This window comes from Dunckerocampus dactyliophorus, chromosome 8, assembly GCF_027744805.1.
Source record: "Dunckerocampus dactyliophorus isolate RoL2022-P2 chromosome 8, RoL_Ddac_1.1, whole genome shotgun sequence".
NCBI classification, from domain to species: domain Eukaryota; kingdom Metazoa; phylum Chordata; class Actinopteri; order Syngnathiformes; family Syngnathidae; genus Dunckerocampus; species Dunckerocampus dactyliophorus.
In genome coordinates this window covers 1530132-1550658 of record NC_072826.1, presented here as the reverse complement: position 1 = coordinate 1550658, position 20527 = coordinate 1530132, and the positions used below count along the sequence as shown (strand labels likewise).

The following is a 20527-nucleotide window of genomic DNA, read 5'->3' as shown; positions in this document are numbered from 1 at the left end:
AATTGCCTCAATTTCCGTTTTTCATTGAACCGTTTGGAAGGAATGAACAAAAAGTTGTACTGTACGTTCAAACACAGCAAAGAAGTGTGACTGTAACTGTGGGTGACTTGAGAAAAGATGAGTTCTCCTGCGAGGGCTTCTGACCACCACCATCTCTTGCTGCTTTACGATGTCCCGTACGAACACCTCGGGCAAAAGGAAATAGGAAGACAGACATTTCAGGTGACTGCTAGGAGTGTTGATAGCTGTAGTGTGGCGTGTCCTTTGTAAGACCGATAAGCCCACTGGTGACATGCTTCTCTGTATTTCCACAGAGGGCAGCGCGTTGCGGCGAACTCTGCGACAAGGGCATGCTTTTTCAAAGTGCATTTCAGCATTGCCATTAGCATAATATTATGCATGAAGGTTGCTGGCATTTGTTTTCCCTGGCAGCCTCTTGCACAACACAGAGATCACGCGGAAACGCTTGAAGAATTCAAATTCATTTGGAGTTAGTGTCAACCGAAAACTAATTGACTTTGGAAACAAAACAGCCTGTCTTCTTTCTTGAAAATGGTACTTAAACCAAAAATACGTCCATTTAAAACAAATGCGTTGTACATCCCCCCCCCCTTTTTTTTTTTTTTTTTTTTTTTTTTACTAAATATGAAAATAGTCTCAGCCCAAGACGGTAAAGAAATCCATGGAAATACGAGGCAAAACAGCTGCAATGTGATTAAAACACATAACTAGAAAAACGTGGCAGATAGTGAATGAAAAATTAACAAACGAGGGGCGGAGGGGGTGCTCTGCATGCTGGACAGAAGTGATGGAGCGGAATCTGGAATGGACTACTTGTCTCGGAGTGCTAATTTTGGAGATTTTCAATGTAGGGCAGAGTTTGCATGTTCTCCCCGTGTGCGCGTGGGTTTTGCGCATGTTAGGTGAATTGGTGACTCTAAATGGTCCATAGGTATGAATGTGAATGTTTGTCTATATGTGCCCTGCCATTGGCTGGACACCACTCCAGGGTGTACAGCTGGGATAGGCTCCAGCATACCCCCGCGATCCTAAATAGGATAAGCGGCATAGAAAAAGGATGGATGGATGGATGGATGGATGGAGGGATGGATGGATGTAGAGCGATATATACAATCGTCCTTTGTTCCTTCGTGGTTCGAATTTCCCCGCTTCAGCCTATCACTGTTTTCCAAAATATATGAATGAATAAATCACACTGTTTCATGGTTGCATACGGCCTATTATTAGTTAAAAATATGCATATTGAAGCAAATCTTACATATTAATGTCTAAAGTAAGCATTTTCAAGCATGAAAATGGCTAAATGAACTGAAACACAATAAGGCATTCAGAAGACGCATTCAAAGATGCTGTGAATGATACGCACTGGCCACTAGGTGTCAGTAGTGATACCGTAATGTTAGTGAGATACACAAACGCCAGAATTGATAGCCGGAACAGGCTGTCATTGCAATGTTGAATTATCTCACAGCAGGCACACTCATCATTTATAATAAAAATCCCAAATAAAAGCAAGCGCTTTTATTTGTTGCTGCAGGAACACACGCCAAGCTAAAACTCAAAGTCACTTCCTGTCCACCCACCACTCCACCCCCGTTGGGGTGTTAAATGACCTATTTACCCTCATTATGTCTACTATATCGGGTAACACAAGTGTAAGGGTGTTCTTTCATGTCTAGAGGGCTCTAATAATGTTAAAAACCACATTTAGAAGGATGTAAACTGGTTCTCTATTCTCTAACTATGAAAATATGAAATTATTAAATAAGGAATACATTGTTCCCTCGTTCATCGTGGGGGATAGGTTCCCAAAATAGCCCGCAATAAGTGAAATCCGTGAAGTAGCCAACTCAATTTTTTACAATGATTATATATGTTTCAAGGCTGTAAAAGCCCTCACCACACGCTTTACACACTTTTCTCAGACAGACAATAACATTGTCTCACATTTCTCCTTTAAAGACTCTCAAAGTTCTTGAATTTTAATGATCAACCTTAATGATCAACACAAGAAATGAAGTCACTCACGCATATTTCACTCCCGTGCCTTTTCGTCCTGGCGCTCTGCTGTACTGTAGCGTTTTTGTGTCCTTGTTAAAACATATTTCTGAAGATGAACCGAAGATTCATTTCCAAGCTAGCAAGCTAGCGATGACACAGGAGACATGGCAGGACGGCAGGAAGGAGATGGATTGACAATGGTCTACAACCAATCAGGACGCAGAAAACAATGGGCGGTGCAGAGACATGAGAGAGGGAAGACATAGACACTCAACTTCCTATAATGCAATTCTTCTTAAAGGGCCAGGCTCGGCCACTTTAAACCACTTTAAAAAATCAGTGAGACAACGAATCCACAAAAGGTGAACCGCGATAGAGCGAGGGAACACTGCACTACTGAATACTACGAAATTCACTTAGCACTGTTGGGTCTGGAACAAATTAACCGCGATAAACGAGGGAATACTGTACTCGTTTTTTGCTGATCTTGGACCGATATTCAACATCAATATCGAATGGAGACACCATCGTGTGCCGCTCAGTTCACGAGATGAGACGATGCACAAGATTTCAACATTACTTCTAAGATACGCACAATGACAACAACATATTGCAATGTACTACTTTCATTTCTACTACGTTACACTCTCGTGTGTGTATGCCACCCGCCCTACCCCCAACCACCCAGCCAAGAGACTGTATGACTCACAAAAGGGCTCACTCCGTTCATGTCGTTGTTCTATGGAACAAACATGCCAAGGTGCTGAGTGAACCCCCTCCCTGCCTGTTTGGTGGCGGAAGATGAGGAAAACAGACACGCGTGCACATGGCGATACATTAAGGCTGTTCATTTTCATTTGTTGTGTAATGAATGAATGAATGAATTAATGTCTCAGGCCTAGTGCCCACGAAACATTTCTCTTCTGAACAAGAAATCTTGTCACGTTTTAATCTTGCGAAATCTTGTGACACCCCTGCTAAGAAACACACTGAGTGACCCCAGTCACATCTCGATCACACGACCAAATGATGTGGGGGCATCGAGATGCCTTCAAGACAACGCGAAGCAACATCCGAGAGGCTGCCATGAACGTGACTGCGATTGGGAGCGTGTGTGGCAAGCGGTGAATTTATGTGTGATGGCGGTGGGTGTCCTTGTCCCTGTCTCGTACTCCCCGTGATTCACACAATCTATTGTGCCATCGATCAGAAGGGCTGTCACACATCAGACGGATTTTAGGAGCATGTGCCAGACCTATTTACAACCTCTCGTGTTTACTGCGAAGTCAAATAGTGGAGTTGGTGTATTCCATTTTTTGGAAAGGCATGCTGGGCTAAGGCACGGGCCGGGTACCGGTTTCAAGGTACGTCAAAGACACGGTTTCAAAACCACCAAAATGGTGCAGTCGGAACTGGGCTTTGATGTGTTGAAACCACAGCCGTTAGCTTCCTTGTTAGCATTGATAGGCGCCGGTATGGCCGCGCTGCCGTCGGCCGACATTTTGCTCACGTCGAGGGTCACCAAATGCGGAGATGTGATTGAGAAGGAGGCAGGAGTGGAGGATGAGTGGCATAAAGCGCTTACTCTCCGCTGAACAACAAGCCACAACCACTAGACGACGTCTCAGGTGCTAACAATCACATGACCCAGAAACGGACGTTTGTGAATTAGTGTGATTAGCCAACCAGAAGGGGAATGTACCAAATCTTGGACTTACAGGAAGTGCTAACGTTTATTGCATGGATTACAAAAGTTTGTGTACTGTTTCTACCACCCCTCTGAGGAGAGAGAGAGGCCATCAGGTGTACGCTGTGCTGTTACCATGGCAACTGATTCTCTGAGCTCAGCCAGTACTCTTCCACAGACATGCATACATGAGTGCCCCCTCCCTGATGCCCTCTCTGTCTGCCATCATAGACTAATGGGAAATGCCAGAGATGATTCTGGAGGCTTTAATCAGGATCCAAAGTTGGAATGTTCTCCCTGTGATGTCCGTGAGAATAGATATGCAGCACTGTGCCACTCCAGTACGCACACACATTCATTTTCTAACTGCACATTGTGCATCGTTCTGCAGTGGGTTCGCTCACTGGGTCGATTGTGGGTAACAGTCTGTTGCAATGAAATGAGCACATCCACGTACTGTAGCTCCATTGCTGTGCTCTGCAAGATCCGTTTGTGCTAATTGAGCGATTTATCTCATTTTCAGAGAAAACGTCTCCATAATGGACGCTTTATTGCACAAAATTCACTTTGGATGCTGAGACGTTCATTCAGGTTTTCTTTGAATTGATTGAAACCTGTTATGGCCACGAGGGACGTCAGGAAACACCACAAGTCAGACGTTATCCTGATGTCAGTCAGGCCTCAAAACACCTCAAGTCACAACAGGTCACTGTAAACTGTAAACTAAGATAGAAACCTTGGAACGTTTGATGCATTTTATTTGAAGTATTATCCAGCATACCCCCGCGACCCTAAAGAGGAGAAGCGGTATAGAAAATAGATGGACCAAATCAATAGAAACTAAAGCAACACCAACAATTAGTGGTTTGGTCTGCAACACATCAGAAAAGAGGCAAAAATGTCCATCGCGTTTTTCCAAAGTCAACGCTGATGTGTGTGAATATCTTTTGTCTAAAACACAAATATGATAGGTCTGCTTTATGGATGACTAAGGAAATGAAAACATATTCAAATTTGAGAAGCTGAAACAAAAGATATTTGCAATTCTGTACCAAAAAAACATTAAGCAAATACTTAAATAGTTGTTGATTAATTGGATAATGGATTAATCATCGATTCATTGATTAATTGTTGCAACCCTACCTTTGCTCAAAGACTGACCCAGTATCCACTAACAGTACCTTTCAGCTGTGTGGACGTAGCCCCAGACGCTCTTCACCTACGATTGCGTGGCCTCCCAGAACAACACCAGCATCATTAAATTTGCGGATGACACTACAGTCATCGGACTGATCACTGGTGGTGTTGAAACATCATACAGAAGAGAGGTGGCGGACCTCATAGCTTGGTGTCGTGATAACAATCTCCTTCTCAATACAGATAAGACTAAAGAGATGATCATCGACCCAAGAACAAGGGAAAAGGAGCCGCATAGACCCCTGTTTATTGATGAGACTGAGGTGGAGAGGGTGAAAACCTTCAAGTTCCTTGGCACACACATCAGCGAGGACCTCACCTGGTCTCACAACACCCAACAAATTCTGAAGAAGTCCCAAAGGAGACTGTACTTCCTGAGAAGACTGAGGAAATTTGGCATGCCCACCACAATCCTGAGTTGCTTCTACAGATGCACTATGGAAAGTGTCCTTACCGCCTCCATCACTGTTTGGTACGGTAACTGTACAACACGTGATAGGAAGGCACTCCAGCGGGTGATCAAGACCTCACAGAACATTGTTGGGGCAGCCCTCCCCTCACTGCAAGACATTTATAAAACTAGAGTCCTACGAAGAACACACAACCTCATCAAGGACAGCACACATCCACAACACTCATTATTCACACTCCTACCGTCAGGCAGACGCTACAGGAGTTTGAAGTCCAGGACCACAAGGCTGGCAAACAGCTTTTACCCACAGGCCATCAGGCTTCTCAACGAAGCACTCACACACGCCGCACGCAACACACGCACACACTCATAGCACTTTATTTATTTATTTATTTATTTATTTGTTTGTTTATTTGTATTAATGTCTCTTCTGTTGTTGTTGCTTAATTTATTGGTATTTATGTTTATGTTTCTTATGTTCTTATTCTTTTTCTTGTGTTTTTCTTTCTTTCTTTTTCTGGGAGAATGAACAGAATAAGAATGTCATTGCATAGCAGAACCACCTGTTTTACTGTGCACATGACAATAAAACTCTTCAATCTTGAATGGGAATGAATGTTTGGTGGTGGTCGGAGAGACCGTAGGCGTGAGTTGGCAGGCACGTTTCTGTCAGACTACGGCCCACGGCAGCTGAGGCTACAGATTTAGTTTACCACCACCAGGGTGTGACTGAGGAGTGAATGAATAATGAATAATGGGTTCACTTCATTATGAAGTGCTTTGGGTGCCTTGAAAAGCACTATATAAAGTGGAATCTATTATGCTTACTATTGTTACTAAAATGGCAGATTTCAGTATTATTCCAGCACGTTATGTCTCCCAAACGTATGGTTTTGTCGAGTGCACAGGGTTTTATGCCCGTTGTTTGATTACTGTTTTTCTTTTCTTCTCATCTTTCATGTCAAATGTTACTGTTCTTGTACTAAACATCCACCTGCAGCTCAGGGACTGAAGTTGCAAAAAATGTTGATAAATATGCACTTGTGTCTTTGCCCTGTCTCTATCAAAGAACTAAATCTACAAACATAAAAATGTAAGATCAGCAAATTGGTCTTTTTTTTCAAAAATAAGCATAGATTTCAAATATTTCATCTTGCTGGGATTTCCACGTTTTCGAGTGCAGTACTGCAGTACTGTACTGTGTAGAAGCTTATTTCGCTGGCATAGCTTTCTTATTTTTGCATATTTAATCAACAATTCATCAACTAAACAAACAAAAATACCAACACAGTCATCTGTAGTAGTGTGATCTTCTTCCTCTTTCGCTGTCCATCGATTTCTGCACATATTTTGTCAAAATCCGTCCTGCCGTACAGCAAAATCAATATTTTGCAGCATATCTTGCAAGGCAAAATAGAGCAGCGGAGATTTGTTGACCTGCAAGGAAACACTTGCGCCTGCCAACACACCCGTTCTTGCGGTTTCTAACAGGAAGCAAAAAAAGCTATGTTTTACATGAAGCAACACCCTCTCACTTAAAGATAATGTGAACGTCTGCACATTCCCTCCTCGCAGTTCATAAAGATTCAGTGAACACCGCTTGTTTAATGATGACATGTTTTAGTTTGTTTTGATCCGGTGTACTTCTGTGAACGCTCCCAAGCTTAAATGCCGTCTGTCCAAATGAAAAGCTGCGGTCGTTTCTGTCAAACACTGTGAAGACAAATGATGGCGTGGAATTGACAAACGAGCAGGGAGGAAGTGAAAGTGAGGAAGGGTTTCACAGTCCTCTTTCCTTGTGAAAGAAGTCATGCCTGTCCCTCAGTCAAGCGGAGTCAACAATTGGTTCCGGCTCACGTGCGTTTTGTTTCTGAGCTTGTGGGATCAGATAGTTCTAAAGTTCACTCCTTCAAATGAGGAATTTCCCGTTACAGTCGTCTCTCACGTAGCGGTTAATTGGTTCCAGACCGTGATACATGAATTCTGCGATATTGGCTTCAGTATTAATAAATGAAATATTTTTGTAGTTAGAGCATAGAAAACATGTTAAGACGTTCCAAATACGGTTTTTAACGTTATTACGATGAAATAACACGCCTATAGTCACTTTTACATGACTATTCATATTTTCTTATGCTGCAGGGACTCGAGACGGCCGCTAGCGAGCAACCCGGCGACCTAACAAGCTAGCGAGCTAACCAGTTAGCCTCACATTTATTTCTTCTAAACTTAAAAGCCAAAACCTTACCACTTCCACACTGAATGGGAGGATAATGTTTTGTTCCTTCTATCAGGTCAGACATGCCATGGCTGACTCCATGCAGTGTTAAGGTAATGTCACGTCTCATCACTGTTTCATTACTGATGCTAGTGACCAGAATACTACATACAACGTCGCCATAGTCAACCATGAAACTGCGTTCATTCATCATTCATTTTTGAAAAAGCACGCTAAAGTGACCTAGCGATGTCTAAGCTGTGAGGTAGCGAGGGGAGGGCTATGTGAACTTTAAAATCAAAAACAAAAACCCTACTAAAGCTATAATACAGTATATGATCTCTAAACACTCCAATCTTGGACAGCTGTTCCAGCAAATGCTTTTGTTTCACTGGCATCCATACGAACCCACTGTAGGGGGTGTTGGGCAGGACAATATGATGCACGTCTTTCTTTTTATGTCTTGTGCAGGGAAAAAGTGCACATATACAATGCAGTTGCCCTATCAGACTTAACAAAACTAATACATCATGCAAAACAAGACACTGGAATGTTTAAACACTCTTTCTATATTTCTGTTCAAGTATTTGTTTGATCTGTTCCAGGTTGCTGTCTTGGCTCAAGTGACAGAAGTGTGTGCTTGGCGAGCGTCGTAGAGGCCAGGAGTCCTCCCAGACAACAGGGGGCAGCGGCAGACATGCAGGGATCAACCTTGGATGGCAAAATGGCCAAACAGGTGGGCACAGCCTGATGCTAAAACTGTTAGCTTGTGTTAATGTAGAGTGAAATGTCTGCGTAATTAGCTTTTGGAAACAAAAGCAAAACAAATAAAATAACTTTTTTTTTCTTATTTGACATCTATTAAGTGAACCAAATACGAAGAACATCGACAACAAGCGTATAAAGTACATTTTTGTGAATCTGCGATATCTGAGACGCTGAGTTGACCTGGAAGAGGCTTGGAGGGGGCGGAGCCAGCCTGCATCGCTTATGCTGTCACCCTGACACTACTGTGGTGCATAATTATCTTATATATTTCAGAGTGCAGTTTGCCTCTTTCGAAACGTGCAATTATGCCAGCGAAGGCCTCAAAACCATTTTGTGTATTCTTAAGTCTCCCGATCCTCCCATTTCTTCTTCTGCATTTGTTTAGTCCACGTCAAACTAAACCAAGCTGAATCGCTAAAAGTAAGTTCATATCTTTTTCATATTTGCTTTCATTAAATAAAAGCACACTGTTCTCCGTGTTCTTCGTGTTGGTTTCAAAGAGAAAACAAAGGAACTAATGAGACATGGATTTGATTGCATGCTTGGTCATGAGGAGGGTTGCATTTTTGCATCCCACATTTTTTAGGCCTTGTTCATGTTGGGTAACAATCACAAGGCAGTTACTTTTTTTTTTTTAGATGCTTGGGCCATTTTTAATAGTTGGTATGCATCGTTGGGGGTACAGTCGATCCCCACTTTTCACGGGAGTGACATTCCATGCCTACCAGCGAATGGGGAAAATCACCCAATAATTGGTACACCAATAAAAAACATACTTTTGACACACGGCTTGCTCCTATCCCTCCAAACCCTCCCGCTAGCCTGACGTTGACGTTCTCCTCCCATTTTGGATCAACATTGCAATAAAAGTGTCAATTGGGATTATTATATTAGACTTTAGAGCCCTTTCTCTCCATTGTTCACTAGCGACTGACGCTAACAAGCTAAATGCAAAACAAGTAGTCACCAAGAGCATCTGATAATAATGATGGATAGAGCAGATGAATGGGAGTCACGGTGTAGCATGACAACCGCACACGTCTACATTATCCACACTGCTTGCCTGTTGTACTTCCAGTCATGACCTACAATCACATTGACTTTTACATTAACGTTCACCTTGACTTTTGTGTTGACCGCACTGCAAGTGTTGAGGCCAGATTGTTATACAGCATATATCATATAATATATAATATATAATATTCAGTCCCTCGCAATATTGCGGTTCGATTATTGCTCCCTTTTTTTCAGTTTTCAGTTTCAGTTTTGTGGTATACTACGGTCTATTATTAGTCAAAACAAACAAATTGGAATACGAGTGGTATGTCGTCTTCTGGTCACCAGGTGGCAGTAATTACACAAAACATTGATGAGACATTACCTTACATGACATTGCCTTAACACTGCATCAAGTCATGAAGTCAGCCATGGCATGGCCGACATGATAGAGTGAAAAAAAAACAACTCTCTCCTCCATTCCATGTGGAAGTGGTAAGTTTTTGGCTTCTTAATTTTTGATTCACTAGCACACTAGCTTTCTGGCTCGCTAGCTCGCGGCCGTCTCGAGTCCCTGCAGCATAAGAGTTGCACAATGTGATGTAAACAATGAATAATAGGAGTGTAAAGGTGACTATAGGTGTGTAATTTCATGTCTACCGGGCTGTAATAATGTTAAAAACTGTATGTAGAAAGTACTAAACAGGTTTACTGTGCTCTAACTACGAATATATTCCACTGATAAATACATTTTTAGGGTCTGGAACCAATTAACCACTACAAATGAGGGACAATGTATATAAGTTTTGCTTTTGCGTCTCACAGCAACTATGGTCCCTTCAAGGACCGCTGAACAAAGTGCGAAATCTCATCACTTGACATAAAAACACTATCAATGAAGCATAGCGACTTAAACGGGTAAAAGTGGTGGACTTTCTAACAGTAGTACATACAGGTATGTGCTGCATAGCTTAGCTGTATTGTCACATTTCTATAAATGGTTACCAACTTCTGGTGAATGAGATGCGTTTTCTTGGAAAGAAATGGTCTATTTCTGGAGAAAAACAAAAAAAATCACCAATTTGCAGGGCTGTGAACTGGCAAAGCGCGGGGATGTACTGTATTCAAGATGTGTCAATACAAACTACATGTGTGCAGCTAACGCTCTTTTGCTTTTATGTTACTGAAGGAGCAGAATTCCAAGCTTCTAGATGAAGTCAAAGGAAGCGATGACACGTCTGAGAAGACATCCCCAAACAAGAACCTCAAATCACCACAGAAAAGCTCCAAGCGACTTAAAACAACAGCGTTTAAAGTAGCGCTGCTGGATTTGTCTGATTTCAAAGGAGACATTGAGGTATGCATGATAAAGCACATGCGGGAACGGGTTCTCTTTCTTCTGTTCGAAGGCGAGCACAGAGTGGATGACGCAGGCAACGGAAATATGAGAGATGATGCCATGCTGAGAGCTCATGGCGGGCGCGAGACCAGAGCAATGTTACATTTGCTTTAACACAAAGTGAAGCAGAAAAACCGTTTCTGCGTAGACATGTGTTATGTTGACTCATAACGACCTGACATTGAAGTAATGACATTTCTCTCTTGCATGGAAGACAAACTAGAAGTGATATTGTAAATACATAAGAACATATCTACGTATATTCAAGCGAAGACTGTCAAAACTAACAGATCACATTTGCATCGTGTAGATTTTGGAGATATCTTTCTTAGGCAAGAGGCCGGGTACAACCTGGACTGCTCACTGCTTATTCATATTAGTAGTATGCTGGATCCCAGTAGTAGCATGCTGGATGCCAGTAGTAGCATGCTGGATCCCAGTAGTAGTATGCTGGATCCCAGTAGTAGCATGCTGGATCCCAGTAGTAGCATGCTGGATCCCAGTAGTAGCATGCTGGATCCCAGTAGTAGCATGCTGGATCCCAGTAGTAGCATGCTGGATCCCAGTAGTAGCATGCTGGATCCCAGTAGTAGTATGCTGGATCCCAGTAGTAGCATGCTGGATCCCAGTAGTAGCATGCTGGATCCCAGTAGTAGCATGCTGGATCCCAGTAGTAGCATGCTGGATCCCAGTAGTAGCATGCTGGATCCCAGTAGTAGCATGCTATCAAACCTTTTAGATGTACAAGAAATGAAAATGATCATGAAAAGACAAAGCAGCCCAAGTCAAGGCAGCGTATTAAAAAGGTTTCTGCAATGGGCACGTTTTCCAGTTATTCATGAAAACTTGTGTTCTGCAAATAGCATCTTCCCGCCGAGTTAGTTTCCCCGTAATCAGAATAATAAAGATGAAAGCTGCGTCTCTGCATGTCGCTTTAGACGTCTGCTCACCGCTTTATCTTTGCTGTGGGAGGAGGAGCAGCGAATCAGGAGGGGAGCTTCATGCCGGCTGACTGATGTCACGTGACATCTGCAAAGTGACATTTATGTGATCGACCCACACTACGTTGGCGATTGACCGGTAGCTTGCGATCGACATAATGGGCACCCCCGGTTGACACAATTAGGCAGTATGTGGTGAACAGCGCTCTTATTTTGAAGGCCCGAAGTGTGTTGTGTGAAAAGGCATATCTGTCATGTCCCGATGAGCACAGGCACCCCAACACCGTTTCCTCCGCCCTTCCTCGTGCTCATCCAATCACCAGTCAGAACTCATGGATGCATTCATGAACTGTCTTACCAATAGTCGGATATTTTTAACTCTTTTCAAAACCTCTTTTCTCCCCACTCGGTGTTAAAAAACCATGCGAGAATTGCAAAAGGAGCCACGAGGAGGAGAAGGAGGCTGAATAGCCGCATGCTGCTGCGGAGGTACGGGTTGCCGACCCCCGGTCTAGCTGAGTAACTTGCCTTTCCAGATTAAATGTCTGTTCTTGGTCTCGGATTTTGTGAAATAAATTTCAAAATAAATGTCTCGTGCGATTTACAGTTCAGAAAATATGACTAAAACGTCTTCAATGTCCGATGACGGAAATATGACTGCGTTGGAAAAAAACACACATTTTTTAGCCACAATCAACCAAAGCTGGTCTTATTGGCAAATTGTAATAAAGCTTTTGTAATCATACTTGTATGATAATCACAATCACAACACGACTGGCATCCAACAAGAATCTTCAGTCTCTTCCAGCCCTCTTGTCATCTTGTCAGTGACATTTCCTGGATGACAATAGCGATGCTTTCTCTGCTGTTGGCGCATCTTCAATCACGCGTCCTTTCATTGCCGCTGTCAAGTATTGGGAGAAGCACCCTGGCTATTGGCGGACCAAACAACCTTTTAAGGAAATCATTGTTTTCTCTGTCTTGTATTCATTGTCACTGCAGAAACACTCGAAAGGACAGACGCTGATAGACGTGGTGTGTGAGCACCTCAATTTGCTGGAGAAGGACTACTTTGGCCTGACCTTTGCAGACACAGACACCCAAAAGGTCAGAGGATTGTTCGCCATAATGTTGTAATGGGTTATTTGGGTGCGTGAACATGCACGAAGCAATCAGCATGCCTCTCACTTGTTGGCTGGGGTGAGTCTCTCCAATATGCACGCTCCATCACTTTGAAATGAATGGAAAGAGCAAATGCTTCGTCAGACTGCATGCTGTGTGTGGAAAACTTGCTGATGGAAAGATAAAAATGACCAATTTGCAAGATGCACATTCTAAATGTAATTAAACAGATTTCTTGTACGCAGAGTGGGACACAAACAGTCTTGTTTTTTGTGAACCCAAGGACGGTAGCTTATCAGCAAAATGAAATGACTTTGTAGCTGCTGGGTGACACAACCTAACTGGGGATAACTGTCAGTCATAAAAGTACTGTACGATAGACATCCACATGTTAGCATGTTAGCAACTGTTGCATATCATTGAACTAACGCTTTTTGGAGTTGAAGTTCATTGGCTCGGAGAGTGGATGAGACTATTTCTGACAAATAATGTCCTCTTATTCTTAGGCTACTTTTGAAAGGCAGTATCGGTACATGTTTGAAATGTACACTCAACAAAAATATAAACACTTCGGTTTGGCTCCCGGTTTTCATGAGATGAACTTGAGAAGATCTCAAACTTTTTTAATGTGCACAAAAGGCCTCTCTCTCTGGCAAATACTATTGGATCCAAATGAATCCTCACTAACAGATTTAGACAGATTTCTAAACAATACGTGAGAGAGACAGGCCTTTTATTAAAAATGAAAATAAATGAAAAGTTTTACATCTTTGAGTTCAGCTCATGAGAAATGGGAGCATAAACAGTGTTTGGTTAATATTTGTGAGGATACAGTAGTGGTGTCACGAGGCATTCTCCAGTCACGAGACGAAACACAAGATTGATTGAAGGACGAGTTGAGATTTTAACATTACTTTTAAGAAAAGTACAATGAAAAAATAGAAAAAATAAATTGCAATCTACTAATTTAATTTGTACTACATTACACTCTCCTGCACTCTGTGTGTATGCTAGCGGCCCCGCCTCCACCCACCGAGACAAAGAGACTGTATGTCTGACAGAAGGGCTCACGCCGTTCATGCCGTTGTTCTATGGAACAAACGCGCCAAGGTGCTGAAATCTTGTCACGTTTTAATTCCACAAGATCTTGTGACATGAGATCCTGTGACAACCCTGCTGTACAGTAATCCCTCGTTTATCGTGGTTGGTTGGTTTGAGACCCAACTGTGATAAGTGAATATCTGCCAAGTAGGATTCCTTATTTAGAAATGGAATATTTTCATAGTTAGGGCATAGAAAACCTGTTGACGACATTCTAGTGTAAATGTTTTGTTTTTTTTTAACATTAGAGCCCTCTAGACATGAAATACGCCCCCCCCCATAGTCACCTTTTACACGTGTATTACCATATATAGTAGACATAGTAACAGAAAATAAGCCATTTAAGACATACATAAGGCTCATGTGCTTGTTTGTTGCTGTAAGTGTGTTCCAGTGCTGGGGGAGCTGAGTGGGGGGTGGACAGGATGTGATGTTGAGTTTTTCGCTCGCACTAGGGATTACTGTGCCTGTTGTGAGGTCATTCAAACCTGCAATAAAAGCCTGTTGTTCCGGCGATCAAGTCTGGTGCTTGTGTGTCTCACCGAACATTACAGAAACATTACTGACACCTGGTGACCAGTGTAGAATACTACATATCATTCACAGCGTCTCTGCATCTTCTGAATGCCTTAGACTTGTATTGGAATTCATTTATCCATTGCTATGTTTGATACTGCGTAATGTAATGAGTCAAATTGGCTTCAATACGCGTATTTCTGATGAATAATAAGCTGCATTCAACCATGAAACAGCATTTTTTATGTACTTCTGAAAAAGCGTGATTGTATGAAGCCACAAAAGAGGGGCCTCCGTGTCCGTTCACATGTTAGCTAATTGGTAGGTTGCAGGTCTTGACAGACGTTGGCCTCACCAGCAGGTATGTGATTGCGCAACAGGCCGCCTTTTGAAGACAGAAAAGATGACAAGTCCCTTTTAAATGCGCATTTCCTCTCGAACTGTCGTTACCGTAGAGACAATTTAGCAGCATGCTGTGACTTGATGCATTTGAGATGTTTGAGGATTGGGGAGGAGCATGAGGCTTTTTACAGAAGTTAACTTGCATGAAAGATACCAAAAATAAAAGTCAATGCAAAAGCACAATGTCAAGTTGAACTGCAGTGATCTTACGCGGCGCAACTTGAAGTCACATCTGGAGTTCTCATTAAAGAGCTGGATATACTTTTTTGCCAGCATCTATAAGAGACTCAGCATCTATAAAGAAATCTCACGTCACTCAATTAACTTTCAGATGCAAGTAAAGCTTTTTGTTTAAAATTTTTCATGAAAAGAAGAATCTAGCATTATATAAGGTCGCCTATATTATTGAATGTTAGATTATATGGCAAAATATCGGGGGTGTCAGGAGGCACGAGACGATACATGAGATTGGGTCTACGAGAATGATTCAAGACGAGATTTTAACATTACTTTTGGAAAAAGTACAAGGAAAAAATGTAAAAAATATGACAATATATTGCAATCTACTCATTTCTACTGCGTTACCTTCACGAGACTACACTCTTCTGCACTCTGTGCGTATGCTAGCAGCCCCGCCTCCACCCACCGAGACAGAGAGACTGTATGACTGACAAAAGGGCTCACTCCATTCATGCCGTTGTTGGATGGAATAAACGTGCCAAGGTGCTGAAACCAATGCACAGGATGAACCCTTTTCGAGGAAACAAGACGAGGAAAACAGACACACAGGCACATGGCGATATATTGAGGCCAGCAAAATGATCCAGTGATTAAGTGATTAATCACTTCATTTATTTTCGTGCCAAGTCCAGTGCCCACAAGACATTGTCACGTTTTAATCTTGCTTTAATCATCTTGCGGCATAAGAGCTTGTGACACCAATCAAAATATTTGGCAAAAAGCACGCTTACAACGTACAATATTTTCTATATGCAATAGAGAGTATGCACTTAATAACTACTTCCAGTGTAGAACGAGTGTGTAGCGCATGTAAATCCCAGCATTTCCTCATGAGTTCTCACAGCAGCCAAATAATAAATGGCACCAGTGGCTGGCGATGCAGCGAGCTGCATGATCAAATACGATAAGAGCAGCAGGGTAAAGAGGAGCCATTTGCAACACAATGAAGAAACAGATGCTTTCATTAAATTGTCTCTGTGCACATTTTAACAGCTCAGCAGTGGAGGGCTCACGCGCGTTATTTAACCATGTGATCTTTCATTAGGGACACGACGGAAATTAAAAGAAAATGTGTCATCAGTGCTTCCAATTGTCATATTTCCGGTCTGCCCTGTGTGAATTCTGCCTTCTGTCTTCCAGAACTGGTTGGACCCCTCCAAGGAAATCAAGAAACAGATGCGCAGTGAGTGTCTTGTGGAGATGCCAGGATGAGACATGTTTTACTTTCAGTGGAGCTGCACGATACAATTTGTTAACAAATTTCACGTCACAATGCCATCCTTGTCATTCACACCTCCCAGCCACATTGTGTCTGCAATCTGAAGAGATCCAATACATGAGCTGTGTCCAGTCCTTCCTCCTTTATAGCGGTTAATTGGTTCCAGACCCGACCACGATGAATTCAATTCCATGATTCAATGTTCAATGTTAATAAATGCAATATTTTCGTAGTTCGTGCGTAGAAAACCTGTTTTCTAAGTACGATTTTGAACATAATTGGAGCCCTGTAAAACAAATGACAAGCTTCTCGTCACCTTTACTCTCCTAAATGGCAAACGGTCTTTCACTTGTGTAGCGAACTTTGACACTGTTAGCACATTCACCTACTTCAGGTTGGGAGACGACCACTCTGCCACCTGAGCCGTGCCGCTCCTATTGGTCATTGTTCACAATACATTGCCCAACTCTTATGCTGCGGGGACGCAAGCTAGCCAGCTAACCAGTTAGCCTTGAATTTATTTCTTCCTAGCCTAAGAAGCCAAAAACCTACGGCTTTTTCACTCTATCATGTCGGACTTGCCATGGCTGACTTTGTGACTTCATACAGTGTTAAGGTAATGTAATGTAAGCTAATGTAAGTGTTTTGTGTCATTACTGTCGCCTAGTGACCAGAATGCTACAAATCACTTGTATTTCAACATGTTTTGGCTAATAATACACAGTAGTCTACCACGAATGAGCAACCATTTATTAATTAATTACTGGAAAACTGCAACATAGCAAGAGAGCGATAATCAAACCGCAATATTGTGAGGGACGACTGTACAGAAGATTAGCTGGTGTTACCCTCCGAGGCCACCTGCGAATTGCAAATAAATGCCAGCAGTTGAGATGGCCATAAAAATGTCTGCTTTTGACATGATGCTGCATCGAGACACACCGTTGCTCCTCCAAACCCTCCCGGTAGCTTTCCATGAGCATTCTACTCCAAATTTGGATCAACATTTGCAATAAAAGTCCATCTCTCCATTTTCTGGACAGTGTGTCCACACTAGGGCTGTGGGTGTGCTGCTATCCCGGCTGTCTTCAGGTGAGAGGCGCGGTACATCCTGGTAGAGACAAACAGCTGTTTGCGCTCACATTCATACCGATGGACCATTTAGTGTCTCCAATGAATCTAGCATGCATATTTTTGGAATGTGGGAAGAATCGTGCTAACCACTAGGCCACCGTGCGACCCTCCCTGTCACTCTTTAATTGCCATTGCTTGCTCACGATGAAGGAGGCTAACAAGCTAAATGCATAGAAGCACAATCCACTTTTGGGCTCAATGATATGCCTCACACACTGATTAACCACATGTTCAATTGTAAAAGGCATAGACCCTCGCCGCTCATGAATGATAAGAAAAGATGATCAAAAGTACAGATGGAATCGCAGTCACGGTCTCACCTTTAGCCAGGTTGTCAGGCTAGCGCTAGGCCAGCGTGCTTCCGTCTGTTGTCAGGTCGCCTCCATCTCCCTCTAAGGACCTGCCCACACAGCTTTCAGATCAAAACGGTGAAGTATTTCATCGTTTTAGCCTTTAATCCACACAGCAAGGCCATTCTGGGTACCCTGAAATGGTATTTTTGGAAAGTGGCTTTCAGAGTGGGACAGTCTGATAATACCGCCTTGTTGTGGCCGAGCTACTTTCTGGGAACGATGACATCACTGCCACGTGACCGGAGGTGACCTTTTGTGTACTGCTGCTAAAAAGCCAATATCAGAATATTTTGGCTGTCATGACTTCCAGTCGACATTCTCCTGATATTTTGTTGTCTGATACTCCAAAGTGACTCGCTGAAGTATTTCCACTCCGGCGTCAGGCTTGACGAGCCGGACAAGCGGAAGACGTTGGATCTTGTGCGCATGCATTCTTCCTTCTATAGTTTTGGTGTCACATGGTGTGTTTACGGCGCCACATGTAGGTGTCCCTTTTATCACGTCATTTTCACCCAGTAATCCGTTCCCGTGTGGATGTGACTATTTACTGATCCAACACTGCGTGGACGGGATTTTTTTCTCAGGGCTTCGTTTCTCCAAGCCTCCAATCCACACTGCTTGCTTGTTGTAAGTCCAGCACCAATTTACGATGACATATTACCTCATATTCACCCTGCTGCAAGTTTTGAGGAGGAAGAAAGTTGACTGTAGAAGCGCACGCTTCCGTTGCCACTCAGGCCGCCGCCATCTTGCACCGCCGTTACGTCGTTGCATCACATGCATGCTGTCTTGTACGCACTGTTATGTTGTCCATTTTATGCTTCATTACTGTTTTCTGTTTTTTAAATTAATTAATTAATTAAAAATGAATAAAAAGACCAGAAATCCACAAATTTGCAAAGTCGGAGTTGGAATTGACATTTTTAAATGAGTAACACATTTTAATATTTAAAAAATTGGCAGCCAAGAAAGCTACAGTACTTCTACCATTCCAATCAAATGCTGAACTCATTCAATCCGACATTTTTCAAAAGACAACCCCTTCAGTAGCGGCCATTTTAGACCATTTTGACTGATCTTTCACGGCACACAGAATATTGTCTTTTATGGTTTTATAAACATGGAACCTACCAAAAGAAACATTACACTCCCGTCTTTCACCGGAGAAGAAATATTTTTTCTACCTTTTTCTGTTCTTTAGTAACCAGCAGTAGAAGATAGGTAAGTTTCAGGAAAATATCAGTTGCCCACTAAAAAAGGGAGAAAAACACCTTTTTGTGAAAAGATACATTTCAAGCATAACTTTCACTTTGACACGAATATTTTTTGCTTTTGTGACAGCTGATATACCTAAACAACTATACTAACATAACAACATCAAAATAACTATTTACAAATATAACAGCATGAACTATTTACAAATTTCTACATGATGTGCTACCAACATTTCCGGTGTATAAGCCACTACTTTTTCCTCATGCTTTGAAGCCTGCAGCTAATACAGCGATGCAGCTAATTAATGGCTAAAAACTACATTTCCCATGATGCTTAGAGTACAGCTTCAGGAAGTAGTGACGTGGGCGAGTGAAGTGGAAGCTAACGTCACGTTTTGAATCTCCGACACATCTTAAGTAAGTTTGATCAAGTGTAGAGTTACTACAGCTTCTGTTCGGACTGCTCGGACTGCCAACCGTCCAAGCTAAATGGCTAATTGGCCTCCAGACAAAAGTGATCAAAGAGTGACAATGAAAGAGAGACAGAGAGAAGGAAGTATGAGGCTGTTTAATTGTGATGCTGAAGAAGATGACTTTAAAGGTTCCCAGGAGGAGGAGGAGGACGGCGATTAGTTACTTTTTTGGTAGGCTACTGTTTAACCAGCCATGTTACAACGCACTGATGACACTGCTTGTAAAAAAGCATTTCATTAATCAAAAGTGTAAACATCTTTCGGTGTAGCATCTTTGTGTAGTAAATATGTCATGTTACCACGCGGACACCTGCGGCTTCTAAACAGTACGTACACATCTTTTTTTCTCTTTAAATGTAGTGGGTGTGGCTTACACACTGGTTCTATTGTCCGGAACTTACGGTAAATCACAGGTGAAGCTAAATAGATGATTAGAATTAGAATTAGAATTGCCAGCCGTTTTTTTCCTGATGATGTCACTCTTGCTAACGTCTGGTGGAAAGCATCAATCAAAACTGGGCATTCTTACCTGACCTTACCTTACCTGACCTTGCTGTATGGAGTGAATATCTAGGTTCCAAATAAATATACAAAATACCGTAACAAGGAAGAAGCCATTAGGTACTGAACGGCGTATGACCTACAGATGTGATGCGGGATGGCAGTACAACATTCCAGCCATTGGCAGGACACGTGTTCAGCCTCAGCTAACGCTTTAACGAGTGCTGTGGGTTCGGGAGAGGGAGAGGTTGAATGAATTACAGCCCTTGTATTGGATCTAATTCTAGTATACATGTGTACCAAGTGTCAGGGGGGTGTACATCCTTTCTCTCTAGGACAAGCATGACAGCTGTAAGCTTTCAGCTCTCCTTCTCTCTGCAGACTGTCTCTGGCACTTTGCCTTTGCTGTCAAGTTCTACCCTCCAGACCCCTCTCAACTCACTGAAGATATTACCAGGTAGAGTATAAGGCACATACCAGGTAGAGTATAAAGCACATACCAGGTAGAGTAGAAGGCACATACCAGGTAGAGTAGAAGGCACATACCAGGTAGAGTATAAGGCACATACCAGGTAGAGTATAAAGCACATACCAGGTAGAGTATAAAGCACA

At 42.5% G+C, this 20527-nt stretch overlaps 1 protein-coding gene across 11 annotated transcripts in view; it reads left to right on the top strand.

Annotated features, from left to right (window-relative positions):
• Positions 1 to 20527, top strand: part of LOC129185897 (band 4.1-like protein 1) — a 66739-nt gene that overhangs the window by 23042 nt on the left and 23170 nt on the right. For 9 of the 11 annotated variants that reach the window (XM_054783533.1, XM_054783527.1, XM_054783525.1 and 6 more), the window contains exons 2-6: positions 8142 to 8272; positions 10490 to 10657; positions 12643 to 12747; positions 16162 to 16204; positions 20297 to 20372. In XM_054783533.1, the coding sequence (XP_054639508.1) occupies positions 8234 to 8272; positions 10490 to 10657; positions 12643 to 12747; positions 16162 to 16204; positions 20297 to 20372 (431 nt within the window). In that variant the 5' untranslated portion in view covers positions 8142 to 8233. Of the gene's footprint in view, positions 1 to 8141; positions 8273 to 10489; positions 10658 to 12642; positions 12841 to 16161; positions 16205 to 20296; positions 20373 to 20527 lie in introns of those variants that run through there. The other 2 variants (XM_054783528.1, XM_054783534.1) reach the window with 2 other exon arrangements.